The sequence below is a fragment of the Rhinatrema bivittatum genome, chromosome 2, assembly GCF_901001135.1.
Source record: "Rhinatrema bivittatum chromosome 2, aRhiBiv1.1, whole genome shotgun sequence".
NCBI classification, from domain to species: Eukaryota; Metazoa; Chordata; class Amphibia; order Gymnophiona; family Rhinatrematidae; genus Rhinatrema; species Rhinatrema bivittatum.
This window is the reverse complement of record NC_042616.1, coordinates 579,071,894-579,091,194: the sequence shown is the minus strand read 5'-3', so window position 1 is coordinate 579,091,194 and position 19,301 is coordinate 579,071,894. Positions and strand designations below refer to the sequence as shown.

General features: G+C 44.8%; 1 protein-coding gene across 2 annotated transcripts in view; it reads right to left on the bottom strand.

Moving 5' to 3' along the window:
- Positions 1-19,301, bottom strand: part of MTCL1 (microtubule crosslinking factor 1) — a 375,130-nt gene that overhangs the window by 45,629 nt on the left and 310,200 nt on the right. For both annotated transcript variants that reach the window (XM_029591011.1, XM_029591012.1), the window contains exons 11-12: positions 16,652-16,903; positions 1,749-2,054 (exon numbers count right to left, since the gene is read on the bottom strand). In XM_029591011.1, the coding sequence (XP_029446871.1) occupies positions 1,749-2,054; positions 16,652-16,903 (558 nt within the window). The remainder of the gene's footprint in view (positions 1-1,748; positions 2,055-16,651; positions 16,904-19,301) is intronic.

Here is a 19,301-nt window from a genome sequence, read left to right as displayed (position 1 = left end):
CTCTCACTTTCCATATGACAAGGGCCTTTTACATAGAAGAGATGCAGATATGCCACAATATATACCAAGGTTTATTTTGGAATGCCAGGCCTAAAGATCAGTGGGCCCTGTCCATTGAAGCTTCCCTCTCCTTTTCTCCAGGATATATCCACAGATGAACTTCACTACCTCTAACGCATCAGAAAAGGCCTCAGTTTCAGGGGCCCCTCTGGATCCTAATATTTCATCTATGGCTCCAGCTTCCAATGTCCTCGATTTTATCCACAAGCTCATCATTAGCTTTTTCCCCCAAGTTTTGTGTCTCAGATTGCGAATGCGCCACAGTTTCACAGTTTGGACAATTGCATTGTGGGGAGGTATTTTCTGACTCGCCCTTCCCCACAGGGATGCAGAGCTCAGGAATCCTGAACCCCCTGTTTGACTTTCCCTGCTAGAGAATTCCCTAATAGAACTAAGGAGAAAGTGCAAGACAAGGAAACCCCAATCGGATCTCCATCTATGTGACCAGGTCGGGTTGGGAGTCCAGAAAGGATTTAGATTCAGGTAGGACTATTTTGCTGTACCTGAGGGGACCCCCTTCAATAGGAATCTCGGTTAGCTGCTGGGTGAGTTTTGCGCATTTAAAATCATCATGGGGAAGCTCTACTCGGATGTCTGAAACAAAGGACACCTACCTACAGAGAAATATACACATGTACCAACAATCAGATGTAACTTCAGTTTGTTTGAGTTTTTTTTGGACAAATGGACTTTAAAGCACAATCAGTAAGCTTTAACATCCAGAGCCTGGTCCTGTCTGATTGTCCCAGCATCTCACCCCTTGGGATGCAGCTGCTAATAACACACACTGGAAGCAAAACACCACTGTCTGGGCCATAAGTGAGAGCTTCCCCCCATTAAAAGACTCCGACATGGGATAGAGACTCAACCATGGGAGTCAATTGCTACCCGGAGTAGACGTGAATAAGTAAGTTTGTGTTCCCTTGGGAGCTACCCCCTCCAGTAAGGGCTACACTACTGTCTATCTATAATTTTGTATTCTAACCAAGAAACACTGTAGCTCAATTAATTATTTAAGAAATGATGGCTGGAAATTCATAATGAATTTGAATTGCTAGGGCAGTAGCAATTCAAAAGACAGTAATAATTTGTAATGTATCCAAACAGATCTGTTCCCAAGGAGCTACGGAAATCTAAGGAAACACATGAAGCATTTCTGGACTGGGGACTGGGGTGAATAATTTCCTCTAGTGACTCAGAATAATCTTATCAGCTTCCTACACAAGAAAGTCACACTCACACCCAAACCACAATCTAAAATATTACCTTTCAAAATGAATAAACATACCACGCTGTACTGTGATGTACTGAAATTGTACAGGAAATGACCAATATTTCTTGATGCTCCACTGTAATCAGTAAGGGTCAAAGAAAACCCTCAGGGTACAATAGTTGTAATTTCAATGCAATGTAAAGCAGTTGTTCTCAATTCTGTCCCTCAGAACCCACCCAACCAGTCAGGTTTGCAAGATATCCACAATGAATTTGTAACAGATAGATTTGCACACAGTGGAGGCTGTGCATGCAAATTCCTCTCATGTAAGTTCATTGTGGATATCCTGAAAACCCAACTGGCTGGCTTGTGCCTCGAGAACTGGGTTGAGAACCACTGTTGTAGAGGACAAAGCACTAAACAAAGTGCTCCCCTTACAAAGTTCAAAATAAATATAGGGGAAGAATCCCATTACCTCAGTCAAACACGGTGAGAAGGCCTCACGTTCTAATCTACGAGGTGTAGGAACATCGGACTCATCCAAACTATCCAGGGATAATGCATCCAAGAAAAGGTTTTCAGTAGCCGAGCACCGATCAGATTCTTTCAGCTTGGAAAGAGCTGGCTCCTCGAACTGCAGAGCCTCAGAATCTGAGAAGGATCGTATCCCCAGTGAATGAGGTACATGGAGGTTCCCCTGGGTAAAAACTGGACACATGTTCCCATCTTTTTGGTCATCTAGTAGGTTTCCTCCTCTCCGTGGACTCAATTGTTTCTGAAGCTGAAATAAATCATAAACAGAGTAAAGGGGAAAGCAATCCTGTGCTAAGCAGTTCTTCTACTCTTAATAAATCAAGAAATGCATTTAATTCTACAATCCAAGGCAGCTTAATGATGTAAATTTGCAAAGAGAACATCAGCTTTTCTCTTGTATTTTTACTGCTGTTGGGAATGCCGCATGTATTTATTTGCTAAGAGTATTGAAGAAGGGTAGAATAGAGACCAGCGGAATCATCACGGCTGGAACATCCTAAACGTCTGATTACCATCTAGCCTGAAGAACTAGGTCGAGGACTGCAAAATTGTCCTAAAGGGAGATATGAAGGGTCTGATTTAAAAAGCTACTTCAGCAGGAAGGTAGAGATTGCCAAATGTATTTTGGTCCAAACAAATAGCTTCTCAGCTTCTGCATGACAATTGCGTTTCATTCCTTATCATGTGTCTGGTAAGAGGGAGAATTGGCCAGTTTAAAAATAGATGGCCTGGACACGTATGGTGGGTTACCAGCATCCCATCCTGATTTTTTTTTTTTTTAAGTTGCACCAAATGAATAAGTTTTCCAAATGTACAAAAAGTGAAAGATATTAAGAGAAAGAAGTCACTGTGTAAGAGCTCATTTCTGCTCAATTTACTGCTTAAGAACAATTTTGCCACTGTTATTTATTGCTCAGGGAAGATTCTCCCCTTTGCTGGGGTCAGACAACATATAGTCCAAGTGTGGAAACCTCAACCCCGATTTCAGCTTCAATAGTAAGCAGATATGTGCTGAAAATCAGCATGACTGTCATTTCTGCCACATACCAGGCATCAAGCAAAACTGAGAAAAGACATTTAAAACAGGAAATTGATAGCAGAAAGTCTTCTGGATAGGAGGGGCTATTCATGTCTGAAGACTTTCAGCCGAAATTGCACGCAACCATTTACGTACCAAACATGCCCATGGGCCCTTAGGAGCTCAACGTTCTCCTTACCACTCAAATAATCTTTTCCATGTGAAAATCCAAAAAGAAGGTGAAAACACCACACCCTACATCCAGACGATGTTATGTCCTACAGTTTTGTTTCAGCTCTACTAAGTTTGTGGTTATTTTCTTTTCTATTCCACATTCTCTCTAGTTTAGAGTAAAAGAAAAGTACTTTATTGGGGGGGAGGGGGGAGAAGAGGAGTAATAAAATATATTTCATTTTTTGGCACAATCCTTTACCAATTGATCTGGATGCAGAGAGAAAATGCGTGTATGGATATAGGGAGAAGCTGACCTTATACAAATTGATGCTTAATGTTAATCTAGACTGGTCTTCTTTGGGCCACGGAGAACTGAATGGTTTGAACACAGGACTGCCCTTGGGACAGAGGCCTCCCCCTCCTGACCTCACTTCCTCTTCTGGAGTGCTGGTGGGCCAGGAGCTGCAATGGCTAACACAGTCGAGAACCTCAGATACAATGGCAAATGGTCCTTAGAGGGCCTCCCTTCCCAAACACCCACTCTTCAATCTTTAGGCACGAGCCTGCTCGACAGATTCACTCCAGGCCCTGCGTTCTTCCAGGGTTAGCTCTGATTGAGCATAATGTTTTCTAGTGACTACGCTTATAAAGGCAATTCATGAGAAATGCACACTGGCATGAAAAGCTCATTTACAGTGTCAGTGTCAGACTACGAGCCCCTAGTGGGAGCAGCTCTCAAGATCTTACGCATTTGCATCCTGGACTAGTGAACTTTCATATATTACTTTTATAGCAACTAAATGTGTAGAATTGGATTCACTGTTCATGCATTTGTGTCTACATTTTACCATAGTATAAGAAAATAAAGCCCACAGGCCAGATCTCCCTCTCTAATTCATCCTGTACATCAATGTAAATTAATGTGCCCAGCACATTAAATTATTATAAAAAGGCAATTTCATATTCATGTCTCATGTAGGTATCAGATTAACAAAGTTGTGTATACATGTTTTTATCCAATTTATTATGAGGTCCATATTCAAATGGATTTGTCCGACTAAGTTGAGACATAGCTGGAGAAATATTGGGTTTTAAACTTCCTTCCAGCCTGAACACCCCCAAGCTATCCGCCTATGTGATTATGTGGATAAACTTTATCCAGATAATTTGGGGCAGGCCAAATTTATCCAGATAAGTTAGCCAGATAATGAAGATATTCAGCATTATCTATGAAAATTATCCAGCTAAGTTTAGTCATGAAACAAGGCAGTCCTAACTAGATAAGGTCAAGATAGAGGGGTATATCAGTGGCGTAGCCACGGGTGGGCCTGGGTGGGCAGGTGCCCACCCAACTTAGACCCAGGCCCACCCAACTGGCACCGGAACTGCAAGGCTGTCGCGGGATCCCCGCGACAGCGAACAAGAGAACCCACGCCTCGCGCGCCATCACGGCACACATGGGGCAGCGCTGCTGCGGCTGTATGGCCAACCGGTCTTCCTGTTTGGGGGGGAGAGCGGAAGCGCCGCGCGCAGCTTCCGCTTCCTCCCCCCAATGCAGGAAGATCAGCTGCCTCTCCTGCTGCCACCGGCCTCCTGCTATCTTCGGACCAAACGGCCCGCCAAATTTCCTGTTTGGGGGAGTGGAAGCGCCGCGCACAGCTTCCGCTTTCTCCCCACAAAGCAGGAAGATCAGCTGGCTCTCCTGCTGCCACCGGCCTCCTGCTATCTTCGGGCGTCGGGCCGTACTGCCCGCCGATCTTCCTGCTTGGGGGGGGGAGGGAGGAGGCGGACGTTGTGCGCTGCGCTTCCGCTACCCCCCCCCCCCCCGACAGGAAGTTCGGACGCCTGAAGATAGCAGGAGTCCGGTGGCAGCAGGAGAGGCAGCTGATCTTCCTGCTCTGGGGGAGAAAGCGGAAGCTGTGCACGTGCTTGAATGTGTATGTGTGGATGAGAATGGGAGTGTGTGTGGGTGAAAACTGGAGCCTGGGTGTGTATGTGGGTGAGAATGGAAGCTTGAATATGTGGGTGAATGGGAGCTCGAATGTGTGTATGTGTGGTTGAGAAAGGGAGCCTGGGTTTGTGGGTGGGTGAGAATGGGAGCTTGAATATGTGGGTGAATGGGAGCTCGAATGTGTGTATGTGTGGTTGAGAATGAGAGCCTGGGTTTGTGTGGGTGGGTGAGAATGGAAGCTTGAATATGTGGATAAGAATGGGTGCTTGAATGTGTGTAGGTGTGGGTGAGAATAGTACCTTAAATGTGTATATGTATGGATGAGAATGGGAGCTTGAATATGTGTGGTTGAGACTGGGAGCATGGGTTTGTGGGTGAGAATGGGAGTCTGGGTTTATGTGTGTGGGTGAGAATGGGTGCCTAGATGTGCGTCTGTGTGTGCATAAGAATATAAGCCTGGGGAGGGGTGAGAAAGTGAGAACTTGAATGTGAGCTTGGGGGGGGGGGGGGGGGAGAGCATATGAGAGTGAGAGCTTGAGTGTGTGAGAGGGAGTCTGTGAGAGAAAGCGTGTATGTGTGTGTGTGTGTGTGTGTGTGTGTGTGTGTGTGTGGAAGGGAAGAAGACAGTAATAGAAGAAAGACACTGAAAAGGAATTAGGAAATAAGCTATAAGGGAAAAAATGGGAAAAAGAGACCAGGACCAACTGATTAGAAAAATACAAAGATCAGACAACAAAGGTAAAAATATATATCTATATTTTGAGATGTTAGCAATTTAAATATAAGCAACACAACCGCTCTCTCAAAATTTATGGACAGGTAGGAGCCGTGTATAAAATCGTAATAATAAGAAGGCTAAAGTACCACAAATCACCGTGAATTATGTTTGTATCATTAAGTAGACCTCATACTTAGGCGTAGATGTGAATGCTATGCTGCATAATTTGGCATTATTTATCAGTAAAAAAACAACTAGTAGACCTGCATGCCTACAGCCCACCCATGTTAACCTTGTGCCCACCCAAAAAATCAATTCTGGCTACGCCACTGGGGTATATTCAGCAGCACATCTGCTGAATATCCAGTATAATTTAGCTGGATATGTTAATCCAGTTAACTTCATAAAGACTCCCCCAAGGCCAAATATCAGGCTCAATATTTCTTTACTTTGCTAATTATGGGATGCACTCACTTAACAGCAGCTTTTCTTTCTTACAGATTGTACTGAAATAAAATTAATAATGTAATGCATATAATCAGTGTTTTGGTTACGATGAATTATTACAAATGCAACCCACAGACCTAAATTTCTAAATCCAAGAATTAAACTGAATACAAATGTTATTTGTGAATGTATCTGAGGGAAGATGCTAAATTTTTATTCTAGACTAATGTGTCTAGTTTCTGATCATGCATGCTTTTTCACAATACTGGTTTTAATTGTGTGTTTAACATTCTAGCTGAAAGGGCGGGTGGGGGAATGTTACATGGAAATAATATATGGACACTCCTTAGGAGGTTTATCGGTAATGTCCAGCCTAAAAATAAAACTTCCCATCTTGCATTTGATGACGGTTCAGCTATACACTACCTCTCCTGATTAAAAATACTAAGATTTTCATTTTTCTCAGTTGCCAACTGGCCTGAAATGTTCAGGTCACAAAAGCAAGCTAAAAAGTAGAGGAATTATAGAGAGAATCATTCTAAAAACCTGACTACCATCCTGGTGTTCTACAGCCTCAGTTTCCTGTTTACTAACTTTTGCCTGGGAAAGTGACCTCATTAATTAGAAAGCCAAATAAAATATATGCAGTAGACAGGACCTTTATAAATACTGGCTAAGTTTCTTTGGAAACCATTGGCGACAGATTACAGTGACTACAAATATTTAATTATGATTCAATACTGCTAAACACTCCATGTCTGCTGATTCAGCTGCAGCGGCAGTGTAGCTGAGCTCATGGTGGAAAACTGGCATACGAGGAATATATTTACAAGCTGCACAGTAATTATAAGATTTAATAACGAAGTTGCTAAAATTAAGCTGACTCCCCAATGGGACGTCCTCATCAAATCATCAAAGGGGCTCTTTCAAAGAAAATGCCTCATTCTACTGGGAAGCATTCTGAAAGTTGAAAGGGGGATAAACGTGCAAACAGGGCACATATGCAAGACTTAAAACTGCACGCCTAAAATTTTTGCCCTAAGACCATTGAAGATTTGGTGGCTGGAATTCAATGCCAAGAGGGGCATAATTCATGATTTTGGGATGCGGAAATCCAGAGGAGCACTGTGTGATAGGGAGTGAAAGATTGATGTGCACGGACCGGGGAAGAGACCTCAGGTTGACAGTACCTGATTATCTGAAGATGGCAAAGCAATGTGACAAGGTGGTGGTGGCTCTGGCCAGAGGGATGCTGGGCTGCACAGATAAACATAACCAGCAGGAAAAAGGAGATAATACCCTTGTACAGGTCATTGACGAGGCCTCACTTGGAATACTATGTTCAGTTCTGGAGTCCTTATCTCTAAAATGATAGAGACAGGATGGAAGCAGTACAGAGAAAGGCAACCAAAATGGTGTAGAGTCTGCACCGAAAGACTTACGAGATGAGACACAAGGATCTTAATATGTATATCCTGGAGGAGAGAAGGCATAGGGGAGATAAGATACAGACAAATATCTGAACGGTACTAATGATGCACGGGAAACAAACCTTTTCCAGTAGAAAGAAAGCTGTAGAATTAGGGGGCATAACATGAAACTCCCAGGGTGTAGACTCAGGATCATCATCAGGAAATATTTCTTCACATAAAGGGTGGTTGACGCATGGAACGTCTGCCCGGAAAAGGTAGTGAGGTCAAGAAAAGTCATGAATTCAAAAGGGCAGGGGATAAAGAGAGGATGGATATGAAGAAAAGGGATAACCTGTGTTACGTGGGGCAACTTACACAAAGGAACAGTTACTACCCATTACAGAAGGCAGGGGGTTACCTGTACAAGCAGCAGTTACCACTCTAAAAGAAACAAAACAAAAAAAGCTTACTGGGGAGACTGATGGACCGTTAGGTGTTTTAGTAACATATAAATGACGGCAAAAAAAGTCCCATCTGCCAGCCCAAGAGTAACTCGTACAAACAGGAACTGCAGGCCAGAAAAACTGCCACAGATAATAACGTAACCAAAATCAAAATACCTGATGATGGATCACATCAAATATACATTTTAACACTCTCTCCACTCCTTTCTTTCTTTTCACGGAGGGGAAGTTGAGAGTTTAGGTTCATGGATTTTTATGTATTTGTTTTTCTACAGAACACAATCTTTTTTTCCCCCCTCTGAGCAACTGCATCAAATGTGGCTTCCAGTTTGGATGAGGACAGAAAACAGCCCTTCTCCAGATGGTCAATTTTCAGCCACAGAGCTACTGCCTTTGCCTTCTGAAGCATGCCTGTACTTATCCACATGAATCACTGGGAGTTGGCTCACACTTCCTAATCTTCATGTGGGACCTATGATGCAATACTACTTACCCCGAAACAGAACCAAGCACAAGCCCTCTGAGTTGTTCGGGACTAAATTCTCTAATTCACTTTCTTGCTGCTTGTTAAGGGCTTGAAGGGTGTCACCAGGGGCGGCTCAAGGTAATCTGCTGCCTGAGGTGAGGGATGAGATGGCGCCTTCCTTATCCACCCCCATAGGCTCCCTCTTCTCTGGCACCCACACTCAAGCACCCTCGCACATGCTTTCTCCACCCCCAAGCACCTTCACACATGCTCTCTCCCCCCAAAAGCACCCCCACACATGCTCTCTCACACCACCCCAAGCACCCTTAACCTTGCTCTCTCTCTCACACCCCCCCCAAGCACTGTCACACATGCTCTCTCACCCCCCCCCAGGGTCACAATCTCTCACACACATACACAAACACACACTCTTCTACACACTCACTCTCACCGGGGCCTTATCTTCGCCGCAAGCAGGATGAGCTCCACTCACGGCATGCCAGGGGGGCCTTCATCTTCCCCGCGAGCGGGACGTGCTCTGCTCGCAGCACGTTGGGGGGGTCTTCACATCTTCCCCGCCTTGCAGCACACTGGGGTCTCCGCCATCTTTGCCATTTTCTGAGCAGAAAATGGCAAAGATGAAGGAGACCTCGGCTGCGCGAGGGAGAAGGGGAGAGGGGGAATTCTGTGCGGGTTCCTTTGTTGTTTTGGCGGCAGGGTGAGGCGGCCGCTAGAGGAATTGGGGGGGGGGTTAGTTTTTGCCTCTTCCAAAGTTTGCCGCCTCACCCTGCGCCTCATTACAGAACCGCTCCTGGGTGTCACAGAGCGCGCACACACACACACTGCATCTGATTAGTGTCTATCGGAACAATTATGGCACAAGTGCCACAAAGCAGAGTGTGATGTTCAGTGCGGTGTTTTTCCCACCAAGAAGCAATATAATATCCCAAAAAGAAAGCTTTTACTTATTCTCAACAAAACCACATACTACTTTGCACTTTGTCATTTGCAACAACCGAACGGTTTTCTTTTAATGGTATCTAAAACAGCACAATGATACTCCAACCACACGTACACGACCACATTTCCCCAGGGAAAATTCCTTCTATCACTTGGTTGGGGGGGGGGGGGGGGGAGGGGGAAGACAGCCTGAGAATCCACTGCCCTGCAATCTCCCAAGCACATCACATCTGGTTTACAGATAGAGGAGGAAAGCAGCTAGCAAGGTCTTTAGAGGCTCGCTTGGCTGGGACAGAGGTACCTAATCATGCTGATCTCTTTCATCCCACCCCCGCGTGTTGTACACAATGACATAAGCACAATGGAGGCCACATGGTGAAAGATGAATTTCCCAGACACACAAACTGCATTCCTTTCACCCCACCATCAGAGTGGTGACCGCTGCATCTCAGGAGGGTACAGAAGGCCAGGGATGGATTCTGTGACAACAAGCTAGAAAAATCTGCGGTACAGCTGAACAAATGTAGATTATTTAATGTGATGTTAAAAGTCAATTTCTATTGAAAATCCTGTTTTTACATATTGAGCATTTACCAAACAGATCTGAATAATTTCTTGCACTTTTTTTTTTCCATTTTGCTTTGCTTTTAATTCCTTTTTCTTCTCACTACACCTTGTTTCTCCCCTTCCTAGGCCTTTCATTTCCTCTGACCTTCCTCCTCTCTCCTGCTCTTACTCTTGCTGCCTCTCCTGCCCTCCATTTATTCCTCCTACCTTTCCCATAGTCTCTTTCACCTTGTTTCTCCCAGTGACCCACTTCTCCGAGTTGCTGCTGCCTCCTTTCCCTGCCTCCCAGCTGCTGCTGCCTCACTTTTAACCCCACTTCCCTACCTCTATACTCCCCCACTCACTACAGCTCCTCTCCCCCACCCCTCAGTGGTAGGCTATTTCCACTTACCCCCATCCCCCAAACACAGCCTCTCCTTTCCAGCACTGGTTCCCTTCTTCCTCCCTGCTGGTGGTGGTCGCTGTTATTCTGCATCTTAGCAGCCACGGGATTATTATGAGCAATGGAGCCCAAGAACAGAGCTGCTAACAATGCTGGGCAGCTCACGGCAAAACAAAGCCACGTGATGCCCGGGAGGCAAGAAAAGCTGCAGGTAAAATATGGGAGGAGGGAGCCTGTGGTAGCGAGGAGGCGGCAGCAGCCGGTGGTTATGAGGGGGTAGAGGGGAGGGAGAAAGATGGCAGTCAGTGGACATGAGGCGAGAGAGAGGGAGAGAGGCAGCCACTGGTGGAGCAGGGAGGATGTAAACAGCAGCAGTCAGGGTGCGGTGAGGGAGGTGGAGAGAAATTATGTGGTCATGAAATTATGTGGTCATGAAATTACCAAAAAACTGAGGACCTGGTGTCCTGAATAGAATGGAAATCTTATTCCAGTGAAACCCCATAACTGCACTAGAATAACACTTTTTTAATCCACTCATTTGCCTGTGGTCAATTTTCAGGACCGGGAATAAATATTAAGCTAAAACAAACCGAAGGCCCCCCATCAGCATGCCGAGCTGCAGGCACTGATTTGTTGATCTGTGATCTGGGTAGTTCAGCATATGGGGGAGGGAAATGACCTGCACTTTGGAAAACAGATTTTGTGCTTATGATTTTCTTCTTTTGGATCTGCACTGAAACGCTTCAACAAAGTAAACCACATTAAACTGAACAGAATGGAACACTGACTTTTCACTGATATACTGATCCATTCATACGTGTCAGAATGGGGTGGGTCACAGGGGCCATGGCCCAACCAAAATCTGGCCCTTCCCGCAGAATTGTTGTGAAAGATCCTGGGCCAGGATGGGCAGGCAGAAGCTGTTTGGTGGCAGGAGGAAGAGATCAGCAGTGTGTCCAAGCTGCATCCCCCTACTTCTGCAGCTCTGGGCCTGACTGCCACTTTGAACCGCATGGGACTCTGTTGGGCCAAATGGCAGAGGATAACACAGCCTGAAGCACCACTGCTCTCCTCCTCCTGCCACTGGATTAGCATGGGAGGAGGCAATGGGGGAAGATGGGCAAGAGGCAGGAGGAGACAGTGAAAGGGAAGGGGAGGGGGGGGAGATTAGTGGGAAGGGGGTTCAGAGCTTGATTGGCTTGTGTCCCTAACCCCCAATCAGAAATGTGAGTTACTACCCCTGCCATTAAACTCTTCATCTCTGCATTTCCCCAGAATAACTAATATGCATTTTTGTACCTTGGAGAGAAAAAAAGGATTGCAAATCCCAGCAGAAACTCCTTCTCCTCCTTCACCCCCTTCCTAACAAAGGTTTTGGCTGCAAACAGTGTATACAATAAGCAGCATTGGGTTCATTAGCCAGTTTCCGACATGTAAGTTATGTGATGACTCAGAAATCATCTCTGGAAAGCTTATTATAAGATTTGTTTTGCCGCTAAGTTTTGAAACAACCTTTTTGTCTTTTACAATCTGCAATCACGGCTTCTTTTTAAATGTATTTCAAATCTCCACTAAGTACAACACAAATGCTCCCTTACTCTTTCCGGCCTGACTTTTTTCGATGCCGCACTTCCAGTGGGGCTTCTTCACTGAAGGAGAGCAGTTCAATCAGGAGCCGAGTAGCTGCAGAAGCTGCGTCACTTAATGAGCGCCCAATGGCCGGACGGGGTTCTGGCACGCAGCTCCAGAAGTTTACGATGCTCTTATAACTGCATATACCAGACATGTACACATTCACACACAAAGTGCAGAAAGAAAGACCCCCTGCGTTACTCTGCTTCTGTTGGGATTTTGCTCCCCAAACATCCGCAGGCGAGCCAGAAGGCCATCAACGGCCCAAAATTAAAAAAAGACAAGCAGGGAATGCATGCAGAAGCAGGGAAGGCATGCAGAAGCAGGGAAGGCATGCAGAAGCATGGCTTTGGGAATGCTTTCCAACACAGATTACTAGAAGGGTCGTGCATGTGTGTGTGTATGGGGGGGGGGGGAGAGATTTGTGCTGGGGTTATGTTTGAGGGGAATGGAGAGTGTGAATGTATAAGGGAAGGTGGGGTTGTATGTCTGGTTGGGGAGGTAGGGGGTTGCAAGGTGCGTTTCTCAGGGATATGGGCTTCTGCATCTGTAGGTGGCAAATGTGTGTGGGTGTTGTGTATGTAAGTTGGATGAGTGTGGACAGGATGTGTACACCGGGGTTTGGTGTATATGCAGATGTGGAGGGGGATGTGAGTGTGCAGTTTTCAGAGTGTGAGTATTTGGGTAGGTTTGCAGATGTATGAGTTCTATGGCGGTAATGTGGGCCAGGGTTTTGTATTTAAGAAGAGTTATGGGGTATGGGATTTTTTTTTTGGGGGGGGCGGGGATTGGCTGTTTATGTATACATAGGGGTATGAGATTGTGGTTGGGGCAAGTATGTGTGTCCGGGGGCTGGATTAAGAAGCTGCATCATTTGATTTTCCCTATCTCTTTGTGGAGGGGGGGGGGGGGAGTGTATGGGCGTACTTTACAAAATACCTTATTGTGCCTTCCTTTGCAGTTCCTTAAGTTATTTCCCCTGCCTGTCTCTATGCTTGGGCTGCTCTGTGGCAGTGGGGGAGGAGGTCCATTTGGAATGGAGCACTGGTCAGAATTCGGTTTCCTTTCGAAAGCAATAGGGTTCTTTCTGGAGGCTCACTTCTCTCAAATGATCTGATGTTTCTGGTTATCAAACTTGTCTGAGAATTTCCCATTTATTCTATGCATGCCTAATTAGGTGAATTTCCATCCCTTTTTCTGGAGAGTTATGATGTCTACAGACAGATGGATAGTTATCGATCCCTTTTACATAATTCTTTCCATCATTCAATGTGCTGGGAAGCAGAACCCTCCCCCCACAAATTGCAGTATAAAGTAAGGCAGGAAGACAGCAATTCAGTTTATGTATAATGCATAGATTCACACGGCTTGAAAGCTGTGAAAAACAGCACGTTTGGAAATCAAAGTCATTTTGCTTTCTGATGAGAGCTGTGATTTTGCTACAGCCCACCGTGGAAATGTTTGACTGGATGGTGATCCCTGCTTACAGTCAAGATAGGGTCCTGCATGGCAGCTCTGTAAATTGCCGACCTCTGACAGGTGCTGTTAGCAGTGTCTCTCATTAGAGAGGATACCGGGGACTTGATGGACCCTTGGTCTGACCCAGGATAGCATATTTTATTTTCTTATATTTGAGTGCCACAGTGTGTTCATTTTGCAGTTTTGATGAGTCAAATATATGAATGGTGACACTTGTACATAATGATGAACACCATTCATAGAACTGCAATAATATTCTTCATTTTCTAGGCAGCGCACATAAAATTTACATATATTTATTATTTATTTATTTATTTAACACTTTTTTTATACCGGCATTCGTAGGACACATCATGTCGGTTTACAAGTAACTGAGAAAGGAAATTACAATGAACAAGGGAAGGGCCAACTGGGTAATATGCGAAATACAAAGGAGGAGAGTCAACGAGCAGAATTACAACTTTTTGCATTCAAGTGAGGGTTAAATATGCAAAAGAACTTATAAACAAAGTAAACGAGGCATGTACATTTGAGGAATTAGCATATGAGGGCTTATTTACAGTATGAGGAGGCAAGTGTACATATGTATAGTTAAATGCTAGTGAGGGGGAGTAAGGAGGGAGAGAACAAGGGGAAAGATATATATATCTTCTTTATATATAGCTTCTTTATTTATTTCAGTTTTAAAAAAACGGAGTGGGGTTAACTTCCCCATAGCTTGCAGTGGAATGGTCCAATTGCCATTCCACTCTGTACGGTAGCACTGTGTGAGATTTAGAAGTAAGGGTGATGGGTAGAATAGGCTGAATATCCCCCTACAGTTTTATAATGACCTTAATGATTATAATAAGTCTAATTCATATTTCTGGGTCAAGGGGGAAAAAAGAAGCAGGTTAAAAAAAGAAGGCTGATTAAACTCAATTACATTCAACAATTTGATGGTATGGAATGTTAAAGGACATACGGTCAACATCTTTAGCTCTGTGTTTCATATCTTAAGAACTTAAGAGGTGCCTCGCTGGGTCAAATAATGATCCATCGAGCCTGGCCTCCTGTCTCAGATAATGGCCATGCCAGGTCACCTGGAAGCACCTGGCAGATCCTAAGTGAGAGATCCGACCACCTACTCAAGGGATTAGATAAAGGCCACTCATTCATACTCGCACTTCTTGACATATCAGCAGCCTTCGACACCATAAATCACAACATACTACTCGATCGGCTATCTGAAATCGGTATCACAGGAACCCCCCTCCTCTGGTTCACCTCTTACCTAAAAAACAGACAATACAAAGTCAGAATAGGTAACCAAGAATCCAAGGCATTCAACCTACTACAAGGAGTCCCCCAAGGCTCTTCTCTTTCCTCAACCCTGTTCAACATTTACCTCCTGCCCCTCTGCAACCTCCTCTCAGATCTTGGCCTCAAACACTACATATATGCAGACGACGTACAAATCATCATCCCAATCACAGACTCACTACCCAAAGCCATCAAAACATGGGAAGCCTCACTTGCAGCCAACAGTAACTTCCTCTTCAGTCTCAACCTTGCACTCAACACCGCAAAAACAGAAACCTTAATAACTCCTCCACACAACATCTCATCTCTAATCAACACAACACTCCCCCTAACTCAATTTTTACATCTCAACCTCCTCTAAATGCAATTATTACTTCTCAACACACAAGAATCTAGGAGTCATCATAGGCAATCAACTCAACCAAAAAAAATTCATTAAAAATTCCCTCAAGGAATGCTACTTCAAGCTGCAAGCCCTAAAAAAACTGAAACCACTCTTACATTTCAACGATTTCCGAATACTTCAGTCCACAATCTTCACAAAAATAGATTACTGCAACTCGCTACTCCTTGACCTTCCAAAAAACACCAACTCCCCCCTCCAATTGCTGCAGAACGCAGTTACACGCATCCTCACCAACACTCACAGGAACGAACCCATAACCCCTATCCAACAGCGCATACAGTACAAAACCCTCACAATAATACACAAATCCTTACACAACAAAGATATAAACTGGCCTCATAGCACCTTCTCCTTCCGCAGCACAAACAGACCCACCCGATCACGCTATCTAGCAACCTTAAACATTCCCACACCCAGACATTACAATGCCACCGGGGATCGCGCCCTATCCATTGCTGGCCCCATACTCTGGAATTCTATGCCCGCTGACAAACGCCAAGAACACTGCCTACACAAATTTAAACAAAAACTAAAAACTGGCTCTTCACACAAGCATACTCATAAACTCAAGGACACTACACTGAATCCTATTACAATGCATCCTATACCACCCCCTACTCCCTGCCCTCTCAATAACCTACGTCCCCTGCACTTATCCTAACACCTCACTACACAGTAGCTCTCATCACGGAGAATACTAAACTTCATCTTACCCCAGTTACTCTACAAAAAACGGTCCAGTCCATATACCCAATTTAAATATTTATATACATTTTATTATGTAGCAACCCCTATTGGTCACATTATTAACCTGTTACTGCTGCTCTAAACAAATATAATCTGCCTAGCTGTTTCTGTTAAATTATTATAGTTACTCTGTAAAAGTTGTTATGTTGGTTACACTGTAAAGCTCTGTTGCTGTCTCCATGTTGCCTGTAAACCGATATGATGTCCAACAACGAATGTCGGCATAGAAAAACCTCAAATAAATAAATAAATAAATCCATTCCCTGCTGCTCACTCCAAGAACAAAGAGGTGGATAATAATTAATGGAGCTGTCCTTCAGGAGATTGCCTCAACCTTTTTAAAACTGGGCCATGATTACATCCGGCAGCAGATTCCATAGCTTGATTTTACATTGACTGAAAACATGCTCGCTTAAGTGTGGTTCAAATCTATGTTCCTGATAATTTCAGGCAGTTTCCCCTACTCCTTCTACTGTTTGAAAGGGGTAAGTCACCATGCTCGATTAACCTGTTCCACACCATTCATGATTTTACAAACCTCTTTGCTCTCTTGTTCAGAGAGTAATGATAGACATTCTTAAAATTCAAGCATCTCCCATTCCAGCAGGCAGAATCTCCAACATAATTAAAATGTCTTTTTTTTTTTTTTACAAAGTTTCTTTGCCCTCTGCTTCTGTAACACAACTGGTTATCCCAGTTCACAAATGACTCTCTCTTACCTGTTCCACTTTCCTCTGAAGATCCTTCCTTTGCTGCTCCCAGTCAAGTCTCTCTCGGTCAAATTGATCCAGTAGCTCTCCTTTCTCCTGGGTCCAATTCTTCTCACACTGCTTGAGCTGCCAGCGCAGATCCATCACCAAACTGTGACTCTCGGCGAGCAGTTTCTTGTGGCCCTCCCGCTCTCGTCTGGAAGCCCCTTTCATCTCGGTGGGACTATCCTCCCCTGCTGCTTTTCTGCTTCTTCCTTCAAGCTGTCATTGAAACAACCACAGTGAATTATTTAAACCGAAAGCTCAAGTTTTGAGAGAGAAAAAAAAATATGATCGAAACGCTGACCACTGTCCACCACTACTTCCCATCTCGGGATCCACTATAGCAAATAACTCCAAACCGTCAGACATGGAGGGCAATTTTCAGAGCTACGTCTACGGGTAAAACAGTGCTGTGCCAGTGGGAATGGAAGAGGCGCTCTTGTGAGCGGGGTTTGTAATTACACACACACTGCTGCTGCATTTCAAGAGCATGCATGCAAGCGTTCCCGAAAAATCTATGTGCGCATACTGCCAGATGTAAAGGCGGGCGGGCAGTTTTGGCACAATATTTTTCAAAGGGGAAATTGTGAACGTTCCCCTTGAAAAAAAAAAAAAAAAAAGGATAAAAGGGGGGTGGGGGGGAGACTCAGGAGTCATCTTAGGAAATATTTCTTTACAGAGAGTGGATACATGGAGCAGCCTTCCCAGTGGACGTGGTGGAGGCAAGGACAGTATTTAAATTGAAGAAAGCATGGGATAAGCACAGAATATTCTCTGCGGGAGTGACAGAGCTGAGAACTTGGCATGGATGGGCAGACTAAATAGGCCGTATGGTCTTTTTCTGCCATCATATTTCTATGGGAGAAATGTTATTACAGGCCATATACATTTGTGGGCTGTCATATGCCTAAGTTACATCAATTTTCAAAGCAAGCCTACACAAATAAGTTCACTTTGAAAATTATCCCCCAAACAACTACCTGCACAATGTTACACCTGCTATTCTATGCAGGGAAATTTACATGAACATTTTTCAAAGCTGTAAAGTATGTGTGTAATCACAAACCTCATTTGGGCTCCACCAACTGGAACACCTCTTCCTGATTCACTCGAAATTAGGTGGAGAAAGGGTGTAAAATGTGCAATTTTACACACGTACTGGAATGGCAATTTTCAAAAGGGCCAAATCTGGGGGTAAAGCACCATTTTATCTGCAGAGGTCCCTTTGGAAATGACTCTCTCTGTACCTGATAAAATTATTTCAAGCCGACGAAAAATGAAAAAAAAAACCAAAATGGAATGAAAAAAGAAATACTGCACACACCTATCAGAAAATGCTAAATATTGAAACTTTCAAAGATTTCAGTTATGTTAAGAGCAGGATTAGGCAACACCTGTCCTGGAGTGCCACAAACGGGTCTGGTTTTCAGGATATCCACGATGGATATGCATGAGGTAGATTTGCATGTCCTGATTCCACTGCATGTTAATAATATTTCATATCCCTGGCACTGTGGATATCCTGAAAACCAGACCTGGAGTTGCCTAAAGAATGAGCAGGGCCGGCATTTTGGGCGCAGGGAGCCATTCTGAAGGGGGCGCTGCTGCCACTTCCCTCCTGCACTGCTCCGTATGATGTCTTCATGCAGGAGACCCAGGAACACAGAGCAGGAGAAAGGAGGCTTCTGTCTGTGGTGGTAGGTGAAGGATCAGCCCGCAGGGACGAGGTGAGGCGAGAAAGGGGGGGAGATAGAGGGGGATTCCAGGCATTGTGGGCAGAAAGAGAGGGTGACAGAAGTGCAGGGAGAAGAGAGAGGAGTATACTGAGCCAGGCCACTGTTACTGACAAAGAAGGTGGCCTGTGCCAGAACTGCCACCAGAGTGGGGGGGGGGGTGCACCAATTTCAGTTTTTGCACAGGGTGCCAGTCGGTCCTTATATCATTCTATTACCTCTTCATCCCCCAGACGATCACTCTTAGCAGTTCAGAGTTTGCTACCATTTAAATAACTTGCACAGCAAGTAAAGACAGACGTCAGTTCTGGAGCCAGAGAGTTACAAATCCAAAATCCCAAGATTCCAGGCTGGAAAGTTAGGCTACAGTACTGCCAAGACTGAGTTCATGTTGAAGATCAAACTGAATAATCCGAGCAATTGGCATTGGAAAGTTTACAGGAGGCTGTGATATTCAGTCCTCTGGGCTAGGCAGAGGCTGGCACGGGAAGCTGCTGATTAATGCCGAGCACTTGGACCCGGTGTTGTGGATATAAATGGCGGACATTGCTCCCTGTCAGGGTTCCACTCCAGCTGCAACATTCTGCACTAGTGCAGCCTGATTTCCTAGCCTGGACGTCTTGGAATTTAAACTTACAACCCTCTGGCTACAAAACCAGAGATGTTACCAATGAGCATCTTCCATATCGAGTCGGTGGGGAATCCCATCTTCTTTAGGGGGCCCTCTTCTCAGATCTCTAGTTTGCTGTGGCTCTGCAGTCACAGAATCCACTTCAGAACTGTCCTGCCATTGTAGGATGCTCTGGTCTTCCTTATCCCCCCCCCCCCCCCCCCCCCCCACTGCTCTGGTCTTCCTTATCTCCCACTGCAGAATTTAAGTCTTT